We start from the raw sequence: 20,770 nt of genomic DNA, 5'->3' as shown, positions 1-20,770 counted from the left end.
ACTTCCATTGCTTGATTAAGGCTCACAGAGTTGGGCTCAGAACAGAGATTAAAGAGAGCTGCCATCACACAGTAGAACAGTTTCTTCTCCATGCAGCTTAGTGACATTTGTATCTAAATATTTACAGCTTTCCCACCAGTTCTGAAACAAGTATTCCCTAGGCAGGAATAAGTATTCTCATAGCCTCTTGCAAGTAGCCCTCTACCCACCAGGATCACAAGAGAGGTCACTCTTTAGCAATCTGCCATCAACAACTCCAGGCAAGTAACTAACAAGCTTTGGTCCTGATCTTGGTGTGACCCCAACCGGCAAGGGGATTACAGAACTACCTGATTCTGGTATGTACATTCTGGTTCACCAAAGAACATCAAGTAAGGTCTCCAGTGAAAGCCAGTGCCACACTGGTTATGAATATCATGGTGAAATGGATGTACAGATACTAGGTCACAGAAGTTATGTATATATACACACACTGAAAATATGTTCTTAGAGTCAATATTAAGGCATTAGTCACCAGCAGAGGTGGAAAACAGGTGTTCCGTTAGGCAAAAGATCCAGCTCTCCATCAGGATGTCAATTAAACATCGTAAGCTAACACAATGGATATCCATTTACACACACAAAGTCAAACATTGATGATGAAGAGATGTGAAATCTACAGGAAAGGAGTACACAGGAAAACAACAAGCCATCAGCAGTTAGACTGTCTATAAATAAAGACAACGAACTTTGGAGGGATTTCTAAAAGGCAAAAATGACACCTTGTCATTCTGCACCTAGGAAGTTTGCATTCATGAAAGCAAGGTCTCAGCCAGCTTTGGCTGAAAACATTGAATGGAACTTTGGGTGAGAGAAATTTCTTTAGACAAGAGTTTAGCCTATTAGTTACATTTAGTCTCTAGAAAGCATGTTATGATTTTGTTTTATACATAGCCATTTGTTTCCAAAATCCTTACTATCACCTGATTCTCTAGCCTTTGATAATAAATTAATTTTTTTCACTATAAATATATCTCAGTGCTGTGGAGCTAAACCAAATGTGGGTGCATCCTGCGCTTTTGGGAACAGCAGGGCTGGTCATTCTGCATGTGATCAGTAGAAAATGGGCTGGACGCTTCAGGGAACACTCCGAAAGCTCGGGGCGGGGCGGGGGGGCATCAGGTGGCTGTTGCTACCGGTACAGTGACAGCGAGGCCAGTGGGGGCTTGGAAGGCAGGGCTAATGTGGCCAGAGCCTGGTGGTTTCAGGGAACTGATCCACAGCAGGCACAGACAAAACTCCTTCATACTCAGGACAGGTACTGGTGAGGTGTCTTCTCCCCCGGGGTACCTTGGGGGAGCGTCACACATCAAATGAGCTTTCTGCGGCTGGCCCTCTTTGTCTGCAGGGCTGTAGAAGCACATTACAAGATCAGGACCTTGATTTCCAAATACATCCCACGGTCCGCAGAGAAGGAGGTTCTTACCTTTTCTGCTCTCAGATTGACAGGCTGAGCAATACGGGATAGAGTTTCCCCTCTTTAACAGACTTTGCTTCTCTGCCCAGTCTTAGCTGCTGCAGCCTGTTCTAGTTTATCTGTCTACCCACCACACATTTGTTATCTATATGAACTCATTTTAGCACACTTCAGAGAGTTTGCAGGATTTGCAAAGCCCAGCCTGTCAGCCAGATTACACCTACTGGATGCAGATAATTAACTTTAAGTACCTGGAGGAAAGTGCCATTCAAACAAATATGGTTTCTGACTAGAAAATATAAAAAGAGGTCCTAAATTCATTTATAGTCATGCATGGCATATAAACACACTCCCTCAAAAGGTGCAACCGCATGAAAAAGCTAGGGATGCAGGAGCAAAAGTTCTGCAGTTATTCTGAAGGGAACATCAACAGGACAGCACAAAAATCTGGGCAAGAGAGACAGGAGAGAAAACGTGTCCTGACGTCACCGGTACTTGGGTCTAGGTTCTCTCCAGCGACTATCACACATTTAAGACATTGCTGAAAAATGACAAAGGTCTATCTAGCTAAGGACTCAGAACTCACAGGGATTAAGACCAATACTCTGAAGTCTCAAACTAGATGCAAATGTATTTTTCTCCACTGCCTCTCCCAAATGGCTGTGAAGTGTTCTGCATTTCAGAAATAGGTGAAGCCATTCTTATATCTATAGTACAGCCAGTGCTATGAAACTCTCAATGAAAAGTGCTATGTAAACATAAGACAGCATAATTATTTCTGACCACTGCTTATCATGCTGCTCATGATCAGCCCATTGTTCCCTTGCACTCCCCTACCTGATTACTGTTTGCACCTGGAGTCTCTTGTCTTTTATGCTTAGATTGCAAACTCTTCAGGGCAGGGACTGTCTCTTTGCCATAGGTTTGTATGGTGCCTAGCACAAAAGCACTATTGTAATACAAACAATAATAATATTTTAAGGTTCACTGTTGTATGGTTCCCCAAACCATAGGTAGCATACCTTATGTTCTGCAACCCCAGACAGGTAGAGAGCTAGACTGGCTTTGAGAGAGTCAAAGTGGGACTTTGAAGAGTGTGAATTTCACGTTTTTTTCCCCATTTACATTTTTTTTTAAAAAGGTAAAAAAACTGGAGAGAGACTTCTCACAGTGCAAGAGTTGAGAAGAAGAGTAACAGGCCCTCTGCAGCCATTGCCATCTGTAACGAATAACCAGGCAATTTTGCAAATGTACGATGTACACTGTGGGTTGAACAGCTGTTTCCTATGTATAAAAGTCTATCACGTACTAATACAGCATGTTCAGACAAAGGTATGCCTCCGCCCTTCTACTTTAGGCTGGCACTAATCTGAATGTGTAGATCTGTATGTAAGCATTAAAATGCACCCGTGGCTCCTCGTGTGCAGCTTCACCCGGTTTATAATTTCTCTTGCCGGCCTGCACTGCACGCTGCTCAGCAAGAGTCCATAGGAAGTGCTTTGAGAAGAAGTCCCCCATGCATTCATAGTAGCCACCTTGAAGATGTAAATGTTCTGGGTTTGGCCCTTCTTGTGGATGCTCCTAATTTTAAGAACCCGGGATCAAGAGGTCCCCTTCTCCATTAGCTCTTTCTATACATCTGAAGTATCAGAAATCATTAGGTCACATTATAACTGACCATTTGCGAAGTCTCATTTTTCAAAACTGAAGTCATTCTTGAGCTCTGCCTACAGCTTAAAGAAGGGATGAGGGGGCTAATCTTACTGATGCTTTACGAATAAAGATTTCCTCCTGGGTACTGAATTTATGTACCAAGCTGCCACCTAGCAAACATTCTTATAGACAAAGCATCGCCATTGAAGAGGTGGCTAGACCACATGAGGACAGGTTCAAGACCCCTGGGGATGTGACTGGGTACTACTAAGACACAGGGTGCTCCAGATCACCACAGGGGAACCAGACCTTGTGATTCTTAAGTGTTCTGTTCACTCATGTGTCAGAGCCCAGCGTCACTTTCTGGTTGCAGCGGGTTACTCTGCAGGGGGACTAATTTCACACACGGTTTTTATGCTGTTCAGTGTTTGTATAAAGGACATCAAATAGAAGAATTGGGTAAAGAAGAGATAAATAGCCATCATTAACAGGTAATCCAAATCTTGTCTAACTAAAACAGCTTTTACAAAAAATATGCTAATCTATCACAAATTCCATTTTATGACAATTATTTAAAAGACTTTCTTTTGACCCAGTTCAACATACTTAGGAATGCATTATTAGCGTGCTGTTGTATATGAGCCAAGTGGGCACTGTGCTGTTTAAAAACTAGCATGTAACTTGCAGCTCTGGTCTCGCTATTAAATAATAGCGACAAACTCTAGAAAAGTTATTCCATTTGAAGTTACACAAGAGAGTTCCTTACACCCTGGCTACGCTGTAATTTGTGCAATTACATTGAACTGGGAAATACCAATGAACCCTTTGGGCAGATTTTCATTCTGTTTCTCCTCTTCCTGTAAAACTATTTCCCTGTGTTTATTCCCCCGCACACACACACTGTTCCTCAGACGTTCTTGTCAACTGCTGGAAATGGCCCACCTTGATTATTACTAGGAAAGGTTCCCCCCCAATAGCTCATCTTACCTGATCACTCTCCTTACAGTGTATATGGTAACACCCACTGTTTCATGTTCTCTGTGTATATAAAATCTCCCCACTGTATTTTCCACTGCATGCATCCCATGAAGTGAGCTGTAGCTCAGGAAAGCTCATGCTCAAATAAATTGGTTCGTCTCTAAGGCGCCACAAGTCCTCCTGTTCTTTTTGCGAATACAGACTAACAGGGCTGCTACTCTGAAACCTGACACTTAACACTGGCTTTTTCTCCAGTGCTTGTCAAGAAAGGGATGTTGTACGAATCGCGTATACAGTGAGCTTTCCAAGAGCGTGTTTTTCCCCCACGGAGTTTGTGAACTCCAGTAGGGGAATCAAAGCGATCTCCATCCCAACACACTGCTCCGCGCAGGAGACAAGGTCGCAGGACAGGCAGGACACTGCAGAAAGCCCCAGACAAGGCAATTCTCCACTGGTCACCCGGGTCTATCTTCCTCCCTCCACACAATGAGCACAGCCCCGTTAAGAGCGTGGGGAGGAAGCGTCAGAGAACGGCTCCCAAAGGCGGCGGCTGCCCCCGCGAAGCGGACGAGCAATTCCTCATCTCCGGCGCGACACCCTTCTCGTGTACTTGTCCTAGAGACATGGTCTAGAGCAGGGCGCCCTGGTTGTCCGCCCCCCGCACTCTCTAGTCAACCCCAAAAATGGAAAGCGAAAGCCCAGGTGGCAAGCGGTCCGGGCCTGGAGACCACCGGGCCCCCCACCCACCCCGCACGCCCGGATTGTCTGGGCCGCTCAGGGAGACGAGGAGGGAGGGGATCGGGTCGGGCGTTTCGGCGCACCCGCCTTTCGCGGCTGCCGACCCGGGCTCCCGTCTGGGAGATGGGTGGGAGTGCGTGGGGCAGCTTCCCAACACTGACGCCGGGGCTGGAGGGCTCGGTCCTGCCCAGCGCGGGCTGCCGGGGGCGCTCGGGGCACGCCGCGCCCGCCCCGGGCCAGGTCCATCACGAATTCGCTCTCCAAGGCGGAGAGCTCGCCCGCTCGCCCGCCCGCCGGCGCGGTGTAACTCCGGGGTAAGCAGCGAGCCAGGGCGGGGACGCCGGGCTGCGGTGCGGGGCTGAGCGCACGCGGGGAAACCCTTCTCCCTCCGGCCTCCACCCGCCGAATTCGCTCCCGTAGCTACGCGCCCGCTTTTCTCGGAGTAGCCGAGCGCGGAGCAGCCGCGGCAGCGCGTTTGCCGCCGGCCGGGCGAGAGGGAGGGTCCCCCGCAGCGGGACCGGCGGCTGGAGAGCCACGCACCCGGCCGGAGAGGCAACCCACCAGCTTGCAGCCCTTGCTGGTCGCCCGAGCCCGGGTCACTCTCAGCCAAGCCAGCCCCCCGCAGGCTCCAGGGGGTTAGCGGAGCGGGGGAAGAGACCCAAAGCCAGAGGGCTAACTCCATCCCCGGTGTAAGGAGGCTGCACCCGGGGCGCGTTTGGCCCCGAAGCCGAACACGCAGAATGCCCGAGCCCTGAGCGAGGTTTGCCGCTAAAGCAGAGCCAGGAACGCGGGCACTGACCCCGACCCAGCCAGCGCTGCGAGCCCGCGGGAGGGGACCGGAGACTTCCACCAACTTTCCCCGCAGCGACGCGCGGGCAGGAGCCGGGGAAGCGCCCGCAGGCCCGAGGGAACGGGGATGGCCACCGCCGCCTCCCTGGGGACGCCGAGCTCCGCTCACCGCCTCTCTCCTTCCACAGCCCCCAGCAGGGCGAGCCAGGCAGCCGCCTGCCCTCTCCGAGCCCGCGGAGCGGGGCTCGCTTAGGAGGCTGGATGCAGCCGCCTCTGGGGGGGGTGGGGGGGAGCTCCCGGGGCCCCTCGCACCTGTCACCCCGCACCCTGCGCTGCGCCACCCCCCGCTCCCAAACTCCTGCCGCCTGGCTGGCTCCGGCTCACCTGCCACCGGGCTCTCGGGCACCCCCTTGGCTCCGGGCTGCAGCAGCTGGAAGGCGGCGCGGACGCGCTGGCAGGTGGCGTCGGGGTGGCCCCAGCCCCGCAGGCAGAGCGCGGCCAGCAGGGCCAGGCGCAGGGCGCCCCCGGCCATCCTCTCCGGCCCGGCGCCGCGCTCTGCGGCCGCCCGCGGGCGCTCAGCGCAGCCCGGGCCCCGGCTCCCCCCCGCGCGCCCTGGGGCTGGCGAGCGCTCGGCGGCTGCCCGGCTCCCCGCACTGGCGCAGGCAGGCGGCCCGGTCTCGGGCGCTCCCAGCCGGGCTGCCCCGCTCTGATTGGCCCGGCCGGCTGGCGCCGCCGCTGGCTCCCGGCAAACTTTTCCCCGGCCCGCCCCCTCCGCCAAGCTCATTGGCCGCCGCGCCGGGGACTTCGCCCGCTTGCAGACGCCCTGGCCCCGCCAGCCCTCCCCCGGCACCACCCCCGGGCTGGGGGCGCTGCTTCCGCGCCCGCTCCGAGCCTCTGCGGGCCGCGCAGCCCCGGCCAGGTGCAGGCGGGCGGGGCTGGACCCTGGGGGGTATAACCTGCCTCCCCTTCTCAGCACCCGCCTGCCGCTGCCCGCCGCCCCCAGGCCGGTCCAAGCCGCAGCGTGTTTCTGCAGCCGAGCGGGATGGGGAACAGCAGACACCTTCCCCCGTCCCGCGCCCTCCCCTCTTTTTGCGGTGAAAACTCCGCGGCTGGGCTAGAGGAGAGGCGGGAGGAGTTCGGGGAGCGCCTGCAGCCGGGGACCGATGGATTCGGGGCAGGGAGAGGGCCTGAAATCTGTGCTGTAAAAATCCCCGGGGCCCAGCCAGCGCCTCGCCTGCGCTCAGCTCCGCCGTGGCTGGGAAAACCGAGCCCCGCCGTATTGACAGAACGGAGTAAAACTGACCAAAGCGAAGCGGATCAGCTTAGTTCCTGCCAGCGCCAAGACGGTGCTGACTCGAGTCTCTTACAGCTAGGCAGTGGTGTCAAGTAGCCCTGTGAGTCTGTGTCCACAAAAACAACAGGGAGTCCGGGGGCACCTGGAAGACTAACAGATTTATTTGGGCATATGCTTTTTTATCCACGAAAGTTTATGCCCAGATAAATCTGTTAGTTTTTATGGTGCCACGGGACTCTCTGGGCAGTGCTGGAATTCTGCTCGGAGCTCCAGCCAGCTGGGGGGAGTTGGGGACAGCAGAGTCCCCTGGACTATGAGGGGACCAGGGTGACAGACAAATTAGACTTCGGGACCAGGATAAGCCTCCAAAAAACAAAAGGAGTGTTGGGAACAAAAGGCTGACTTGAAAAGGTGCAATTAATGTGAAAGGGACCCTTCCCTAAAGGCCTGGTGCTGCCACTGAAGAATTTTGAACAATAACCCCGTCCCCATCTTGACTGTCAGGGATTCTGTCAGTTCTTTCCTTTCTCATTAACAGGCCCGCCCACAACATTTTGGCACCTGAGGCAGGGAGCTCAAATGAGGACCCCATGCACCCACGCTTGGGCCAAAACTTTGAAACTCTGGGTCCTAGTGGCGCCCCACCACAGTCAGGCACCTGAGGCGACTGCCTCAGTTTGCCTCATGGTAAGGCCAGCCCTGGTCATTAGCCACTGGCCACCCCTTACCTTATTACAGCCCAGCTTTTCAAATCGAACCTCCTTTTCAGCACCTAGACTGTTAACTTGGTCCACATTTTATGCTCTGGTCAAACAACGACATGGGTCAATTTCGTTTTTGATGGTAGTGACTTTCTAGTCATTTTTCTCCTTCAGGCTCTAGTATAATGGTGTTGTTCCTGTTCACACCATTTCAGGAGGAAACGTTAAATCCAAACAGAACTGTTTTCTTTGCCATTTAAAAGACACATGCAAACATCCCTGTTCATATTAAGTAGGCTTGCATAAATATATAATAAACAGGTCCCAAGAGTCATTTCTGTTCTCTGTACCCTGTGTACAGACTGTCCTACATGATGCACTATAGGGAATAACCGTTTCTTATCAAAAATGTATAGCTTTTAAATAGTTCATTTATTATTTTTAAATCTATTTAAAATTTCTACCATCAGGAAATGATCCTGAAATAGGTATTGATATTAGAATCCAGTTTCCACAAAGGTGAGTAATTTGCACAGGTAAATGACCAGTTGCATTGTTTCTGCACTAATGAATTGTATTTGTAAATGTACTAGTTGTGCACACAAATTATGTACACATGCAGATTTAAACATCTGGATCCAGCACTTTTAGCTATAAAGAGAACGATTTAGAATGGAAGGTGAAATTAGGAGCCATCATAGACTGAACAGCCAGGTGAGACAGGGTGAGAAAGAGAGAGGTTTCTTCTGTAATCTATGAAACTGAGAATAGAATTTGAAGAATAAATATTTTCTTGTTTGCACTTATAGACACATCTTGCCAATCAAGTCTTTGCTTTCTTGTGTCCATCATTCCAGAAACATTTTTTCTCCTTGCTTCTACATCTCCTTCTAAGCCCTCAGGAGCTCCTTGTTTACTGTCTCCTGTTTGATTTGCATATAGAAACTTTCTGCATGCCCACACACTGCTCCTTTGGCCTGTACTCTTTTTCTTTTCATACTTAAGTGAGATTTGTGACATCTCTGGCACTTTTATGGACTTTACTAACATTAACTATTCTGTAAGGTAGGCAAGGATCCTTGTATTATCAGTGGGGGAACTGAAGCAGAGAAGTTTAATGACTTGCCCAAGGCTACCAAGGAATCTATATCAAAGCCAGGGCTAAAACCCCAGGAGTTCCTCACTCTTAGGCCTATTTATCATTATTTATATTATAAAAGCACATAGGCCCCAGCTGACCTCAGGGCCCCATTGTGCTAGCCCTGTACAAACAATATGAGACAGTCCCTGCTCTGAAGAACTTACAGTCTAAATAGACAAGACAGAAACAATGGTGGGAGGGGAAACAGAGAGAAGTGACTCGCCCCCAAGTCACACAGCGGGTCAGTGGAGGAACCAAGAATAGAATCCAGGCCCCCTAACTAATCTAACACCACATCACCTAGACCATAGCTCTTCTCATTCTGAGACCACTAACCATCACCCTTCTCGTTGTAGATGAGTCTTTGGGAGCATTCAACAGTATTAGAAAAATTTAGAACTGGAGTCAACTGAGGGGCAGGCCGGGTTCCTTGTAAAAATGATCATTGCAAATTTGCAAAGATAGCCTCTGAGTAAGGTATCAGAAACATACCTAGCTAGTTATGTAAAGCCATGGGTTTTCAACCTCTTTTTCATTTGTAGACCCCTAAAATTTTTCAAATGGAGGTGCAGACCTCTTTGGAAATCTGAGACACAGGGGTCTGCGGACCGCAGGTTGAAAATCACTGATGTAAAGTATGAACATACTGGATCAAGCCATTTTGGAGAGACAATCTGACACAAGAAAATATACTGTAGATTTGGGAACAAGAAAACAAAACCTTATCCCAGCAACATATTGAAAGGAGAGGTGGGGAAGTCAATTATTACCCAGAAGCCAGCGATGGAACAGTCCGCCCTGAAACTTTCACGGTATGGGCATGCTAGTAGCCTTCCCAAAGGAAGCAAATGCAGGAGATTGAAGTGACCTCTCTGACCCCTAAACCCTTGTTACAAAGTAACAGAATTCCATCATTGGGCCCTGTCAGACTTGGCCCTGCTCCAGCTGTCCTCACAGTTCCTTAAACAGTGCTTGACAAAAGGTGTCAGTCCACACTCCTCTTTGCCAGCTCCTCTCAGCTGGTGGTGGAGAGAGTCAGGTGCATGCAACACCTTGGCTAGCAAACCATGGTGGAATGAGGTTTCTGGGACACTGTTTCACCAGTTGAGGAATTACCAGAAGTGTCAGAGGGCACTTTAAGAGTATGTTTTCATTGCAGATAAAAGGTGTGCTCTTAACTCAGGTTAGCTGACCTTTGTTAGCTAACTGAGGTTACAATAGCAGCAAAGACATTGCAATTCTGGCTTTAACTAGGGTGGGCAGCTCAAGTTCAAGTCCAGGCACCCCTCGTGGCTTTAACTCAAGCTGCTAACCCAAGTTAAAAGGCAAGTTGCCATGTCTTCACTACTGTTTTAACCCAATTGAGCTAACATGAGTTAGATAACCCCAGCTAAGATCACATCTCTTTTGCAGCAAAGACATACCCTGAGTCACACAGCTGAAAGTCCAATACTGGGGAGAAACTGGTTTTGAGGCCATTTTAAAGGCTGTAGGTTTGGTGTTACTTGCTTTCATGACTGACATATCAGACTTTCTGGTGCTCTGTTAGCCTCCTGGTGAGCCAGGATCAGGACTCAAACTGGGGGCATACCGGGAAACAGTATTTGCAGACATGTCTATGGACACGAAATCCTATTTTGAGCACCTCGGTTTTTGTTCACTTTTTGCAAACATTCGTATGAGCACAGGTTTGCTCCTGTGAAAATTCAAATAAAGTGAAGTTTGGGCCCATTGCTGAAATTAATAGGTGCTGAAGCTAAATTTGTTTTGGGCAGAAGAAGTTTGAAAGGCTACGTTACCCACTCAGTGATCCCAACCAATCCTGCATGCTTTTAGTGATCAACCATACAGCTCAGGTAGCAAATTCCAAATGGCAGATCGTCAAATGTAAACTTGATAGAAACAGTACACGTGCACTCCACTGACTGACATGTGGTCGTCTAAAATATTCATCAAACAATTTGGAATAAATAACACATTTGTAAAAATCATAATCTGTGTGTGGACAATTTGCAATCAGTCAAAACGGTTACTTTCACCACAAACATTTTTTTACAACAAATAGTCTGACCAGCTTTGTCTACGACGTTCCTGAACTTGCAAAATCCTAAAGAACTAGCTGTATTCTTTTCTGCCAGGTGTTGTGTTCCTTTCCAGTTAATGAAGACTCCATTGTAAAACAGAATTGTGCACATTAAGGATATGTACAAATTGAGATTGGATTTTTTTTTTTGCCCCCGTTAGTGGGACTTCCTCCAAGATCTCCTCCTTATGCGAGCAAACTCACCCCAGTCCCTAACCCTGCTGCTATTAAGCAGAGAGAAGAACAATTAGGGTCTGAATGTAAGTGGGTGAGCAGAGAAAATCCATTTAAAATTTTCCACTGCAGATATAGAATCAAATTATTGCAAGTGGCTCCCCAAGCAGCTTTTATTTTTTTACTCCCAAATTTTCAAAAGGAATGAAAAATGAAAGTCGGGCTCTGCACGTTTGTTCCTGGGAAATGCCTGGTTCGGGAGAGGTTGTTAAAATGTTTTATGGATATAAGACTAATAAACCAGAATGAGCTGCTTCTGTCATTGGTTAATGGATTGTCTCTCTCTGCTTCTGTCTAGAGACTGCATTCTTTACTGTACATTCATTGCATCTATTAAACATGCCTAACAAGACTTGCGTTAGTCATGCCGGTAAAAATACAACACTCGCCAGATCTTAGAGCAGTTTGGGAACTTCATTTAAAGGCTTAGGAGTATGTCTTCGTCTGACGTAAATTAGCATAGCTCTATTGACTTCAACTGGCAACATCGGATGAGAATCAGCTCCCTCCTGATTCTCAGGCAAGATCAGATCTGCTCTATGCCTTGGTTTGCATGAGCTGTACTGATTTAGATATCTAAGATATCTAATCTTTTCTACTTCTAGCACAATGATAAGTTGTTTGAGATAATATTATGTTTACATCAAATATTGCTTTTCAAAATATCCATAGGGTTTGGTTTGATGAGGAACCAGCTAGACTGAAATGTGAAATGCAAAAATGCAAAGATTGGTATTTAAAGCATTGCTTTATATGCAATATTGCAATCCATATCATATTTATGGTGTGAATTATAGTGGTCCATAAAGTGTTCAGGCATATCAAGTATTTATTTTCATGCCTGATGCATACATTTAATATAGCCTGCTTATACTGGTTCATATAAGTAAATTGCTATTGTGAAGCATGCTATTATAATAAGGGATTATATATAGTACACAATATACAGTATTTTGGTAGCTATTGAGAGTCTATAGTGCTGTAATATTTCAAGCCAAGTAGAAAAAAGATTATTATTGTTCTTTACAGGATCTGACTTTATAGACTCAGACTTTCAGCCCAGAAGGAACCATCATGATCATCTAGTCTGACCTCCTGCACGTTGCAGGACACAAAACCTTACCTATCCACTCCTGTAATAGACCCCTAAACGCTGGCTGAGTTAGTGAAGTCCTCAAATCATGGTTTAAAGACTTCAAGTTACAGGGAATCCACCGTTTATGCTAGTTCAAACCAGCAAGTGACCCATATCTCACACTGCAGAGGAAGACAAAAAAACAAAAACAAGCAAACAAAAAACCCTTGATCTCTGCCAATCTGACCTGGGGACAAGTTCTCCCCGCCCCTATATATGGCAATGTTAGACCCTGCACATTTGGGGTAGACCCCCAGCCAGACCCCTGAGAAAGAATTCTCTGTAGTAACTCATAGCTCTCCCCATCTAGTGTCCCATCACTGGCCATTGGGTATATTTGCTACTAGTAGTTGCAGATTGGCTAAATGCCACTGTAGGCATTCTCATCATACCACCCTCTCCATAAACATATCAAGCTCAGTCTTGAAGCCAGTTAAGTTTTTTGCCCCCACTGCTCCCCTGTGAGGGCTGTTCCAGGACTTCACTCATAGAATATCAGGGTTGGAAGGGACCTCAGGAGGTCATCTAGTCCAACCCCCTGCTTAAAGCAGGGCCAATCCCCAATTTTCGCCCCAGATCCGTAAATGGCCCCCTCAAGGATTGAACACACAACCCTGGGTTTAGCAGGCCAATGCTCTAACCACTGAGCTATCCCTCCCCCCTCCTCTGATGGTTAGAAACTTTCATCTAATTTCAAGCCCAAACTTGTTGATGGCCAGTTTATATCCATTTGTTCCTGTCTCAATATTGATGCTTAACTTAAATAATGCTTCTCCCTTCCTGGTATTTATCCCTCTGATGTATAAGAACGGCTATACTGGGTCAGACCAAAGGTCCATCTAGCCCAGTATCCTGTCTTCCGACAATGGCCAATGCCAGGTGCCCCAGAGGGAATGAACAGAACAGGGAATCATCAAGAGATGCATCTGCTGCCACCCACTCCTAGCTTCTGGTAAACAGAGGCTAGGGACACCATCCCTACCCATCTTGGCTAATAGCCATTGATGGACCTATCCTCCATGAATTTATCTAGTTCTTTTTTGAACCCTGTTATAGTCTTGGCCTTCACAACATCCTCTGGCAAGGAGTTCCACAGGTTGACTGTGCATTATGTGAAGAAATACTTCCTTTTGTTTGTTTTAAACCTGCTGCCTATTAACTTCATTTGGTGACCCCCTAGTTCTTGTGTTTTGAGAAGGAGTAAATAACACTCATTTATTTACTCTCTCCACACCAGTCATGATTTTATAGACCTCAATCATATGCCCCCCTTAGTCATCTCTTTTCCAAGCTGAAAAGTCCCAGGCTTCTTAATCTCTCCTCATACAGAAGCTGTTCCATACCCCTAATCATTTTTGTTGCCCTTTTCCAATTCCAATATATCTCTTTTGAGATGCGGCAACCACATCTTCACGCAGTATTCAAGATGTGGGTGTACCATGGAGTTATACAGAGTCAATATGATATTTTCTGTCTTATTATCTATCCCTTTCTTAATGATTCGCAACATTCTGTTAGCTTTTTTGACTGCCGCTGCACATTGAATGGATGTTTCCAGAGAACTATCTACAATGACTCTTTCTTGAGTGATAACAACTAATTTAGACCCCATCATTTTATATGTATAGTTGGGATTATGTTTTCCAATGTGCATTACTTTGCATTTATCAACATTGACTATCATCTGTCATTTTGTTGCCCAGTCACCCAGTTTTGTGAGATCCCTTTGTAACACTTTGCAGTCTGCTTTGGATTTAACTATCTTGAGTAGTTTTGTATCATCTGCAAAATTTTGCCACATCATTGTTTACTCCTTTTTCCAGATCACTTATGAATATGTTGAATAGGACTGGTCCCAATACAGACCCTTGGGGGACACCACTATTTACCTCTCTCTATCAATAAGCATACCTCCCTTGGCCTTTGTTTGGTTCAGCTAAACAAGCAAAGCTCTTTAAATCTCATCTCCTCGGATCATCCTAGTAGCCCTTCTCTGCACATGCTCTAGTTTGCATTCATCTTTCTTAAACACAGAAGACCAGAACTGCACACAGTATTCCAGAAGAGGTCTCATCAGTCATGCCTTCTATAATGGTACTAAGACTTCCCTATATCTCCTGGAAATACTTCACCTGATGCATCCAAGGATTGTATTAACCTTTTTCATGGCCGTATCACATTGGTGGCTGATAATCATCCTGTGATCAACCAATACACCCCGGTCATTCTTAGCCTCTGTCTCTTCCAACTTGCAAGGCTCCACCTTATAGCGAAAATTCTTCTTGTTAGTCCCCTAAGTGCATGACCTTTCACTTTACACTATTACATTTCGTCCCATTTCTATTACTCCAGTTTTCAAGGTTGTCCAGATCTTCTTGTATGATATTCTGGTCCTCCTCCATATTGGCAATACCTCCAAACTTTGAGTCATCTGCAAATTGTATTAGCACACTCCCACTTTTTTGTGCCAAAGTCATGAATAAAAATTTTTAAATAAGATCAGTCCCAAAACCAATCCCTGAGGAACTGCACTAGTAACCTCCCTTCAGCCTGACAGTTCACCTTTCAGTATGACGCACTGTAGCCTCCCCTTTAACCAGTTCCTTATCCACCTTTCAATTCTCATTAATCCCCATCTTCTCCAATTTAACTAATAATTTCCCATGTGGAACTGTATCAAATGCCCTACTGAAAGCCAGGTAGATTAGATCTACTGCATTTCCTTTGTCTACAAAAATGAGTTAATCTTCTCAAAGAAATCGGATTGGTCCGGCATAATCTACCTTTCATAAAACCATGTTGATTTTATCCCAATTACCATTTACCTCCATGTCTTTAACTACTTTCTCTTTCAAAATTTGTTCTAAGACCTTACAATTGAGGTCAAACTAACAGGCCTGGAGTTGCCCAGATATCGTCTTGACAATGGAACTTTCTCCACAAAAATAAAGCTTATTTATCAACAAAAATTCATGTTAGAAATGAGTTGAATAAAACTGATGAAAACATACAATGAAACCTTTAGTAAAGAGCACTCCTTAAAGGCAACCTCTTGTCTTGAGCAATTATTTTACAGCGTCTCCAAAGTTTACTAAAAAATTTTGTTGAACTTTTAGCTAAAAGTTCCTTTTTAGCCAAATGGTTTTTGCTCATTGCTTCAGACATGTTTTCACAATCATGTTATTGATTTATCCTTGAGTGGTAAGATCAATAGGCTGATTGCAGGGGATTGTTTGTTTGGGGCTTCTCATGACTTATTACGGGCACTTCCTTGCCCATCCATTCTTAATCTAGGAAGATCAATAGTGCTATATATTTTAGCCCATCAGTGACACGGTGACCCAAATAGATAGTATTATGCTTCAGGCCCCAAAGTAGTCAGTCACACATGCCCTTGTATTCAGTGTCCTTTTGCCATTTCCAGGTACCAACCCACTCTTTTATTATCTATATTGCAATAGCACATAGACGCCACATCAAAGATTGGGACCCCGTTGTGGTAGGCTCCTCACCACACATACTCATTGTGAGAGACAGTTCCTGCCCTGACAAGTTTTCAGTCTAACTAGACAAGACAGACAAAGGAGGTATTATTATTATCCTCATGTTGTAACTGGAGAACTGAAGCACAAAGACATTAAAGGCTTTGATCCAAAGCCCACTCATAAGGGAGTCTCTCCCCTGACTTCAGTGCACTTTGGATCAAACCTGAAGTGATACGCCCAAGGGGTCTATGTCAGAGTCAGATGAACCCAGCTCTCTGGAGTCCCCATCCAGCATCTTAGCCACAAAACCAGCTCACTTTCCAAAGAGCGTGTCTTTCTTTTCATTTGTCATTGCGGTGAGTGCAAGTTTATCCTGGTGAAAAAGGTAGATAATTTCCTCCAAGATCAGAGAAAAAGTCACGCTGTCAAATGCCTGCTGGTGGGTACTTTGTCCCACATCTAGGAAGGTAATTTTCCTTGTCATAACTGCTCGCACTGTAAGAATTTCCTTTAATCGTCTACCGGCCGCCAGACTCCTGCTAACAAGAGGCAGGATCATGTGTAGCTGATCTGATCTTACTGAGGTCTCTATTGGGAAAACATTAGAGAAAATTAAAGAGCAAGATGAAAGAACGGAGAAGGAGGAATTCATGGTGACACAGAACATTTCACCAAAACATTCCATTTTCTCTTTCATTTCTACAGGGACTGACTAGCTCTGGACCCTGAGGTGCAGAGAGCACCTATGCAGCTGCCTTCCGCAAAGGAAGTCCTTTTGTACTCATGCTGGGAGAAGAGGCTTGTGAAAGTTGTAAAGAGCTATGGTTCTCACCGTTGTGACAGCTGGACAGCAGACAATCCCTGAGCTATATTTTAGTATGGTGTTCCAAAAGTACTGATGCTTCTCAGAGGTGGGAGTGTTTTGCTTTGGCTTTCTCGTCCCGATAATAATCTTGCTGCGTTAACTATGGCCTTGATGCCGAGTTTTGCTGAGCTCCTACTGAAATCAATGCATTGTTCTCAGGATGAGGTCTTATGCCAAAATGTCAGTCAGTTTATTTCAAAATGTCTGCAAAAGCTACTTACTATTTTGAGACCTATTGTTAAGTGGGTCCTGCCAGAGACAAAAGATCTCTGGAGCACACACAAATATTTTCACAATGGGAGCTGCAGTGCTCAGCACCAGTGGAAGTCAACCCCCTGAAGGATGCACTTACCACCATTAGAATGGCCCAGATTGCACCACGTGGCAAATATTTTCAAGAGGCTTTCCAGGGGAGAAAACTCCTACACCTCAACATTCGCCAGCAGGTCACAGTTTAATTAAAGAAGACAGGGAAGGATAGCTGTTGGCCAATCACTGCAGATAGTGCAGACAGCCGGTGTGTAACAGGACAGGTGTATTGCTTACTCAAGTACTCAGCAAAAAGAACATGAAAAATGCACGACGGCAAACCCTCAGAATGGTAGAGCCAAACGAGAACTGTAGTGTAAACTCATCACCAACTCAGCACTGCTCATTACTTGGCTAAAACTCCCATTTGAGATGAAGGAGCGTAGGACTGAGTCTTCCGCACAAGTTGAGGGAACTAACTATTTCTGTCCTTTAGAGATACCAGCTCAACTTCCTGTGCAGAGCCTGCCCCCTACCTTTTTCTCAGCAGCAATGGGGAAACACGCACCAGATGCCCGAAGAGGCAGGGACACATTCTCATTATGGCACCTGGAAGAGAACGGCTTTTACCAAGTGCACTCTCTCTGCCGCTTTGGCTCCTGGTCTGACCCCTCTCAGAACGTTCTTAGAATCGAAACATCCCACGGCACGAGGAGGAAGCTTAATTGCCAAGGTGAAGACCCAGAATGGTTCTTCAGCAACACAGTAGCAGTAAAAGGGAAGCCTGCACAAAAGACTGCCCCTCCCCTAGGGGGATAAACATAACCACTAATGGTCTGCGGGGTCTGAGCGTGGACCCCCATAGGGCCCTGACATGTCCCAGAGCCTGTGCTGGAAGGTTTCTGAGTGAATGCAGCCAAGTGCCGGTGTCTGGCAGCGTCATGTAGGGGGATGACGATCAATTTCTATTGTATCTATTTTTCTATGCAGGCTGTCTGCCTCTTTCCCATGCGCTGTTCAAAATCCCCAGCAACAAGTGTTGCTGTTAGTCCTACTTAGCTGCTGATGGCTGGGCCAGGACACGTGTCTCACAGCAGAGTTGGTTAGTTTGACTCCAGTATTTGATCTCAGATGCCTGTGTCTGATAGACAAACAAACACAAGGATGGTTTTGCTTTAAAAAACACCCAACATGTGGGATTGTATCTGCTATGGATCCCATTTTATCTGAGCTCCCCAGAGTCAGTCTGAGCAGCTACAGGGAAGATAAGAGCTTCCTCTTTTAGCCCAGACGGATTGACATTTATTTATTACATAGAATCATAGGACAGGAAGGGACCTCAAGAGGTCTTCTAGTCCGGTCTCCCACACTCAAGGCAGGACTAAGTATTATCTAGACATACTTAATTTGTTTATTGCAAAGCAGCATTATCCACTCCTAACCAGTTTCACCTTGCATTAATCCACTCATCCCATGTATGCACTCGGGCTCACACGTTGAGAGATGCTGACTTGAGTGGGAGTTGCAAAGCAGTCAGCACCGGGCCCTGGAAATGTGGGTCAGGAAGAGGGAGAGAATCAAACGCTGCTGTAGGGTAATTAGCTTTTCTCCCTGTAACGCAGTTCACTATCAGGGCGGATGTTCTCCTGCCTGGGGAGTTTTGCTAGTGACTCTTCACTAGCAAAACTTTTGTGGAAGTGTTAATGGGGCAATTTCAGCAGCAGGGAGCACAGGGACCCCAGATCCTCTCCCCTGCTTCAGAGATAGGAGAGGGAGCAACCCCATCCTTTCTGACCATCTCCCAAGCTACCAGTCCCCAGCCCACCCTCTAGAAGACTAAATTGGCCAGTACAGCCGTTGTCTGAGTATGGATGAGGCCTCACATAAACCTGAGTGTGCAGCATCTTCCAGGGTATCAGTGATGAAAGGAATGAAAACAAACACAGGCAGCCGTCTAGAGTGAACTGAAACCCTGCGGAGCATTTCCATCGGAGCATTAGTGCTGTGACGTAGGCTGCTGGCTGGCTCCTCAGCGCATCACAAAGTCTGCTCAGGCCCTTTCTTCAACTACATAATTCAAAGTTATTCCCCTAATCACGGTAGGTTGCTGGGACCCAGAGGCCTGTCCCTTTGCACCTCCCCTTCACCTTCTAGGACAGCTGCAGGAGCCAACCATCTTCCTGCAGCTTAGCGCCCTGGCCTTATGGGGCAAACGACCCTGTTACAGGTGGCTGTGATTGGCATCTAGTCTGCTCAACAATGGCAATAGCTGCCTTAAAATGCGACCGTTTGGGAGTCCCAACTCTGTGAGCTGGAACTATCTGAATTCCAGTGTTAAATCAAACCTCCCCGTGACACTGCATTGAAATAGCAGCAGAAATGCAGCTGCGTTTACTGACGTGAATCCGTGGGTTTCATGGGCACGGCTCGAAGTGTTTCTCCCCGGTTTGTGAGCAGCAGGTCAAGAAGAGCTCTGCCCCTAGTTGGTTCCTCCAGTACTTGCACCAGGAAATTGTTCCCTACACTTTCCAAAAACTTCCTGGATTGTCTGTGCACCGCTGTATTGCTCTCCCAGCAGATATCAGAGTGATTGAAGTCTCCCATGAGAACCAGGGCCTGCGATATAGTAACTTCCATTAGTTGCCAGAAGAAAGCCTCGTCCACCTCATCCCCCTGGTCTGGTAGTCTATAGCAGACTCCCACCATGACATCACCCTTGTTGCTCATGCTTCTAAACTTAATCCAAAGACTCTCAAGTTTTTCTGCAGTTTCATACCAGAGCTCTGAGCAGTTATACTGTCTCCATTCATTAGAGACCAAATTCCGATCTCCCGGCACTCAGTGGCTAAGATTCCCATTTACTTCAGCGGGGCCAGGGTTTGGTCCCCCAAAGAATATATCCATAGATTTAAAATTCATTTAAAAAAAAACACAACTTGAAAATCCATGTCCTCCTTCACTTCACTGGCAAGTGCCGAGTCAGACATGCTGTAGGTTCCCTGGCAGAGAGGATAACATCACAGCCCTTGATCAAGTTCATCTTCAGATGGCTTTCAACAGAGCCTCTTAGAGGCAACGTCGTCCCCGGTTGGCAGAGACTAGTCACTAGGGCCAAAGCAGGGCCTGGCCAGCAGTCAGTCCCAAGGTGGTTTTGTCTCCATACTGGTGCTAGGCCTTATTTACCGCTCCCTACTAGCCCACCGCAGAATATCCGAGAGTGACAACAGAAGCTGAAGGGCTCATGCCAAGAATGCTACCTCCATTCACTGAATGTCCCAGGAAGCCTGAAATGCATTGTGTCTCACGGTCTCTCTCAGGAAACCCACAATCAAAGCCCTATTTTCAGGATGCTTATCCACAGTTTCCAGCTAAGCCAAGTGGAGCCCAACATGTGTGCGCACAAAGGGAGAATTTGGCCCTACAGTCTCAATCAAATTGACAATAAAGGGTATTTTTATGGCCAGGATGTTCTCTGTGTGACAAGGCCATCTTTGAAATGCAAGTTCCCTTGCTCCCCTTTATTTGTCACGTCAACCTCCAGCCTTTTCATGTATGCCCAGCAGCCCCCGCCTTCAGATGACAGCACCTGGTTTCAGTTTTCTCCAGTGCTGGCATGCCAGGCTTTTCTGACACTCTCCAGATCCTGCTTTTGAAATACAAAGGCTGGCTGTGCAACAGCAGATCAGTCGTCCCTAAGCACCTACATTGGGCCTACAGAAGTCAGCAGCTCTGGCACTAGTCCCAGAAATAGCTTAGAGTTTTGAACAGTCCTCTTGCTCCAGTTATTACTGATTATCTATGTCACATGGTACCCAATAGCCAAGTTGGGCTTGGGGACCCATTGTACTAAGTTCTCTACAAATGCACAGGAACACAGCCATCACTCTGACGAGTTGGATTAGTGCATATTAAAACCTTATGTTCCCAATGGCCTATATCCCCCAGAATAGCACATTTAGACAATGCTTT

At 47.0% G+C, this 20,770-nt stretch overlaps 1 protein-coding gene across 1 annotated transcript in view; it reads right to left on the bottom strand.

Annotated features, from left to right (window-relative positions):
- GPC3 (glypican 3) overlaps positions 1-6,146 on the bottom strand; it is a 284,726-nt gene extending 278,580 nt beyond the window's left edge. The window contains exon 1 of the mRNA XM_073358506.2: positions 5,999-6,146. Coding sequence (XP_073214607.1) covers positions 5,999-6,146 — 148 coding nt within the window. The remainder of the gene's footprint in view (positions 1-5,998) is intronic.
- Positions 6,147-20,770: the final 14,624 nt, after the last annotated feature.

The sequence above is a fragment of the Lepidochelys kempii genome, chromosome 9, assembly GCF_965140285.1.
Source record: "Lepidochelys kempii isolate rLepKem1 chromosome 9, rLepKem1.hap1, whole genome shotgun sequence".
Taxonomy (NCBI): Eukaryota; Metazoa; Chordata; order Testudines; family Cheloniidae; genus Lepidochelys; species Lepidochelys kempii.
Note: the sequence above shows the minus strand (reverse complement) of the source record. Positions and strands in the feature narration are given on the sequence as shown.